Below are 4448 nucleotides of genomic sequence, written 5' to 3'. Positions count from 1 at the left end.
TGTGTTTTCTTTAGACCAATTGATTCCTCTCATTATTTTGTACGTAAAAGTATTAAGGTAAGATAATCGAAAAATGAATATTTTACAAGATATTTTACGGTTTATGTAAAATTAAGAAATTATTTCAAGCCTCATAACTCAAAAAGTACTTAACGAAAAGGTACTTAATTATAGTGTTTTGGAAAGCTCTCGAGATAAGCTACAAGAGTGTGTAAAAATATATAGGGTGTTCCATTTAAAAAAATTGAAGTGACCTTCACGTGACCTTCAAATGACTCTTCAGTGTCAAACCAATGATACCATCTTATGGCCCCCTCGAAACCATAAAACTTTTGTCTGAAACATTTTTCTCTAAAATGCTTTGTTTCCGAAATAATTGCGTGCGTTAATTAAAATGGCTCACCCTGTATATCCCAAAATTTACGTCCATGATATGTCCGAAATAAGACCGTTTTCGACCTATTTTGGATTTATTTTGGATCTCGTAATAAGTCCTAATATAATCCAAGATAAGTCCAAAATAAGTTCGACAACAGTCTTATTTCGGATGTTCTACGGATGTCCAAAGTTGTGTCAAACGTATGTGCTTTGGATGTCCATCAGACGTCCGACGGATTCTTTTTGGACCGAAAATGGATGTCCGATGTCCAAAAGTAGACGTTCAATGGACATTCACCGAATGTCTATGTGCTATCTGGGATCCGATGGGGCCAAGTCTGGAGAATAGGCTGGTGCAGAAGAACTTCGCATTCGAGCTCCAATAGTGTTTCTTTTACAATTCTTGCTGCATGAGGTCGCGCGTTGTCATGCAAAAGAATCACTTTACGTCGATTACTGGCCTTTTTCGAAATTAATTTATCATTCAATCGGTACCAACAACAATCGGTGTAATTGTTGTTGGTAGCGGTCAGCCGTGATTGTTTCAGAAATCAATCGATGAGCTTCAGCTGCAGTTTTATTTAAATCAAAGTAGTGAAGAAGTACATGTCGAAAAAGTAACTTATCACGTTTCATTTTAAATCGATTCAAAAAATATCTTTTTCATAAAAAATGAATCTTTGCGCACTCAATTTTATTGACAAATGCCTAACTTTACTACATTTGCAGCTAAAGCCATCTAATTATGAGCGGCGGGAACTTAGTTATACTCCTAATAATATGTAATTAAAATGATATATTTAAATTATAATGTGAATATTGAAAATAAAAATCTACAGAGATGTAAATACATGGTTATTTGAAAATTAGAGGTTACATATTACATTTTAACAATATTTACGTGAACCATTAAAACAAAGTTAAATACACGAATAAGATTATTAATTTATCAAATGACATACTTATAAGTCCCTTGTTTTATATAAAATGTTATATACTTACCTTATATATAATGATATTTCTAATCAGTTCTGATCATACACTTACTTTATGTTACGATTTTCTCTGCGTGTTGACTGAAGTTTAAGTTCATGTACAGAGTTAAGTTTACGATCAATACTTAACATAACGTAATGCATTACGGAACACCTTGTGTCCTAAGGCAGCCATATTAAAACGTAAAAAACGTAAGGCAGCGCACAAACATTGCCATAGCGCCTTACGCCACCTCAGAGAACCTTACGTTACGTGACACGTAAACCAATCCTACGACAACGCACAAGAAATCCTTACGTTACGTTAAGGGTCGGCTGGAGACCTCCCGCGGAGAGTCGGGAACTATCATTCGCAAAAGCGTTATTTTAGCCAAAATACAAAGAGAATTGTATTAAAATTATGATATTTGTAATCAGTAGGACCTCAAGCAGGTTGCTACAGAGCGATTTTTTGGATAAAAAGTCAAAATAAAATTGGTAATAAATGACAGATGCGCTCCTAGTAGCGGGTCAGGTGCAGCTAGGTACGAGAGTTCGCGTATTTTATTTATTATAAATTTTTAAGAGCCAAAATGCAAAATCTGGCTCTGTAGCGCCCGACTTCATTCTATAAGTAATTGTGGCGCTCTAGTCGCGCCGCAACGACGCAAGACAATTTTCCCCTAGTCAGTGTGCCTTCTTATATAAATTTAGTGTATGGCAGATAAAGAATAAAGACTTATTCAGTAAAAAACCGTTACGAAAGTATTCTTTGTAAAAAGCATAAAAAGTCCTTAGTAACCCGCTCAAGCGTTTATCCATCCTGCCTAAGTTCGATCTGGAAAAGGGAGGCGAGAAAGATAACCGCCACATAGCTGTTTTTGGTGATTAGCGAACGGAGAGGAGGTTAGGATAAAAACGTGGTCGAAGGTCGCAATGGCTGTGTCACGCACACCATCCAAGGGACCTGGCGGTCCTGGCAAGGAGACGGGCGACAGCAAGGAAAAAGAGGACGGAGTTTCAGATGGTGAACAGGACCGAAGCGCGGCCAGGGCTGGTTTATTCCAGAGGGAAATCCACGGAAACGAATTCCGCAATGTAAAACTGCCAATGTTTTGGCGTAATCGGCCTAAGCTATGGTTGGCACAATTGGAGTGTGAGTTCATCGCGTACCGCATACGTTCGGACGAGGTCCGATACAGCGCGATAGTACGACACCTGGATGAAGCGACAATGCTCGCTGTAGCCGATATCCTGGAACGACCACCAGATGCAGGCAAGTACGAAAATCTGAAAAATACGCTAATCACGCGATTTTCAGACTCGCTGGAGAAACAACTACGCACATTATTGAGCGAAATGGAATTGGGCGACAAGACCCCTTCGGCGTTATTGAGGGAGATGCGCGCACTGGCAGGAGCGAATGTGACGGATGACCTGTTAAAGACGCTATGGATACAGCGATTGCCGCAGCGAATACAGGAATTGCTAACGGTGCTAGAGGACGTTGACTTGAATAAACTCGCAGCTTGTGCCGATAAGGCATGGGAACGTACAGCAGGACTCGGGGTCGCAGCCATTGCCAGCACAGCTCAGGACGACCAGGTCAAGAAGCTGACAGAGCTAGTGGAGAAACTCGCTTTACAGGTCGCCGCAGTGCAAACACGAGCAAGCAGACCACGACAAAGATCGCGTTCTAGATCTAAGGGCCGAGGGCGATCGCGCACAAAAGAACCGTCCGATCATTGTTATTATCATCGCAAGTTCGGCGATAGGGCGTGGAAATGCGTAAAACCGTGCGGGGCAACGTATTCGTTGGCGAAGCAGCTTGATCTGCCGGAAAACTCCAAGGACCGTCAGACATAGGGGCCGTGGCTGACAGGTCGAGAGTACATCGTAGGCTCTATGTTACTGATAAAAATAACAAAATCCAGTTTCTTATTAATACGGGAGCGGATATCTCGCTGTTACCGAAAAAGTATGCGGGAAGGCGAGCCCAACCTACAACAATGCAGCTGTATGCAGCAAATAACATGAAAATCAAGACCTATGGAGAAAAGCTGCTAGTACTGGATTTGGGCCTACGGAGACAATTAAAGTGGACATTTTGTGTGGCAGACGTTACGACACCCATAATAGGCGCGGATTTCCTATACGACTTTGATTTAGCAGTCGACGTACGGCGAAGACGGCTACACGATAACCTAACGAAATTGGAAACGAAAGGACGCCTGACTTCTAAGTATCATGTGTCCATACTCACCGTGAAACAGGAATCGGTGTACCACGAGGCACTCAAAGAATTCCCTGGGTTGACTAAACGGGGTTGACTAAATCAGTTCCAGCCCGTGATAAACCTCATAGAGTTTTTCATCATATCGAGACACGCAGATATCCGGTGGCTCAGCCGTGCCGCCGATTAACGAAGGAAAAGTTAAAAATCGCAAAAGCAGAGTTTGCATACATGCTGGAAGCCGGAATCTGCAGACCATCGAGTAGCCCGTGGGCCACACCGTTGCATATGGTGCCGAAAAAGGAAGCCGGAGTTTGGAGACCATGCGGTGACTTTCGAAAACTGAACTCCGTCACCGTTCCAGATAAATATCCATCCCCACACATCTACGATTTTACAGCTGAACTTTACGGTAAAACTATCTTCTCTACACTGGACTTACTCAAAGCATACCATCAAATCCCGGTCGCTCCTGAGGATGTTCCAAAGATCGTTGTAATAACCCCGTTCGGGTTGTTCGAATTTCTGGCGATGCCATTCGGACTGAAGAACGCAGCACAAACATTTCAAAGACTGATGAACGACATTCTTTGAGACCTGGATTTTGCATTTTGCTACGTAGACGATATTCTGGTCGCCTCAAAATTACCGGAGGAACATCTAAAACACCTTCGGATAGTGTTCACCAGATTACAAGAAGCAGGAATCACCATCAATGCCTCAAAGTGTACCTTTGGCGCACCCCAGGTCGAATTTCTAGGTTGTCTGGTTACGTCGAAGGGGATCAAACCTTTACCAGAGAAGGTAAGAGCCATACTCGAATACACTAAACCTAAAACAATAGTCGAATTGCGTAGGTTCCT

General features: G+C 42.1%; 1 protein-coding gene across 1 annotated transcript; it reads left to right on the top strand.

Annotated features, from left to right (window-relative positions):
• The first annotated feature begins 2288 nt into the window (after positions 1-2288).
• On the top strand, positions 2289-3218 carry LOC145973748 (uncharacterized). Its single transcript, XM_083103323.1, has one exon. It carries the CDS (start codon positions 2289-2291, stop codon positions 3216-3218), a length of 930 nt encoding a protein of 309 aa, XP_082959449.1.
• Positions 3219-4448: the final 1230 nt, after the last annotated feature.

This window comes from Camponotus vicinus, unplaced genomic scaffold (assembly GCF_025532165.1).
Source record: "Camponotus vicinus isolate PSW18456_S1 unplaced genomic scaffold, iyCamVici1.0 SCAF_6, whole genome shotgun sequence".
In the NCBI taxonomy this organism is placed as follows: Eukaryota; Metazoa; Arthropoda; class Insecta; order Hymenoptera; family Formicidae; genus Camponotus; species Camponotus vicinus.
This window is presented reverse-complemented; position numbering and strand designations above follow the sequence as displayed.

Coding starts and splice junctions, on each gene's coding strand:
- LOC145973748 (XM_083103323.1), top strand. CDS start 2,289: ATGGCTGTGTCACGCACACCATCCAAGGGACCTGGCGGTCCTGGCAAG.